Source organism: Eimeria mitis, genomic scaffold (assembly GCF_000499745.2).
Source record: "Eimeria mitis Houghton genomic scaffold, Emh_scaff6599, whole genome shotgun sequence".
NCBI classification, from domain to species: domain Eukaryota; phylum Apicomplexa; class Conoidasida; order Eucoccidiorida; family Eimeriidae; genus Eimeria; species Eimeria mitis.
In genome coordinates this window covers 1,442-2,778 of record NW_024015793.1, presented here as the reverse complement: position 1 = coordinate 2,778, position 1,337 = coordinate 1,442, and the positions used below count along the sequence as shown (strand labels likewise).

General features: G+C 52.9%; 1 protein-coding gene across 1 annotated transcript; it reads right to left on the bottom strand.

The window, feature by feature from the left end:
* Positions 1 to 158: 158 nt before the first annotated feature.
* EMH_0088220 (uncharacterized protein) lies at positions 159 to 677 on the bottom strand (the record flags this gene model as incomplete). Its single annotated transcript, XM_038022942.1, has 1 exon — positions 159 to 677. The coding sequence occupies one exon, from the start codon at positions 675 to 677 to the stop codon at positions 159 to 161; it is 519 nt and encodes a 172-aa protein (XP_037878796.1).
* Positions 678 to 1,337: the final 660 nt, after the last annotated feature.

The following is a 1,337-nucleotide window of genomic DNA, read 5'->3' as shown; positions in this document are numbered from 1 at the left end:
ACCCATGACCTTTTCAGGACAATCGGCAAAACCAGATTCAGCAGAAGTGTCTGCCAGGTTTTGGACGCCCGAGTTGACAACAACTGCCGAGCGTTTCGGGCCGTCTCCCGCCTCACCGCCTCAGGTGTTCATCCCTTCATCTGCAGGAAGTGCGGATTTCACAAGGCGTGTTTGGGCATTTGATGCAAATGTACACTCTCAAACACCACGAATGCCACAAAGGCAACTAGCAAGACATCCTCAATTCTGGACCGGTGGTCACGAAGAGGGAGCTGAACTAGGCCAAGACGACGGGGTATCGCGAAGCGACCCAGAACATCGGGGATTCTGGAGTCCGCACACACATGTCTTTCCTTCGCAGCCCGCGTACCCTGTAGAGTTGTGGGGAACTTATCGTCCGGCGGAACGAGGCGCTCACCAATATGACCACGGCCCCTTTGGCTTTCCCGGCCTCTCCACTGTATGGCACTTTCCCGGAGTACCACCAGCGGAACGACCTCATTTGGAGCCTGGTATGACTGATCATCCTCTAGCTGCAGCCGGGAGCTCGACGTGGCATGGCATGCAGCCTGAGTTTTCCCGACGGGGACGTTCGGGGGACGAAATGCCTCGGACTCCACCCATAGGCATGCCAGTAGGAGAGCCAGAAAGAGGGATACGAGAACAACACGGAGCATCAGCGGCTGGCGTAGGAGCAGCTCTTTTCTCCCCAGATTCTGCAGATCCTAGCAAGAGCCTGCGCTTACTTCAGAAATCCAGCGACGAGGCGGACTAGATATACATTTTGAGCTCTGGTGTCTTGATGCAAACTAAGACAAGTTGATAAGAGGCTCGACGCCCTTGGTCTAGACCTGTTGAACACGGAGGGAGTGGGCCGACTCCTAGGTGCCTTCCTGATTTCCGGTTTAGACTTCAGTTGAGACAATTTGGAAGACTTGGGATCTTGCGAGCAAGTCACTGGAACGCACAATGCCCCAGCTGGCGTCCAAAGACGGCCGTAGCAGCGACTGGAGAATGTAGGGCAACGCAAACGGAAGTAGAAATAGGACTTCTATGTGTGATTTGGGGCGCTTGTTTGTCCAGTAGCCCGTACGGAAGGAAAGCCTTGCGGGCGACGGGCGGGATGCTATCGCTCTCTCTGACACTAAAACAATAAATTAGCTTTTTTTTTTTCGGCAGTTGCCACTTGCACATTAACTAGGGCAAATATACCAATTCGCTTACTAAAGAAGCCCTTCGGGTCGATATTCGGTATATGAATATTTCAGGCGGCACTAGGTCGTTCTGCATCTGAAGATATACCAGCGACCAATTAGGTGTTGTGGTGTGCATATATT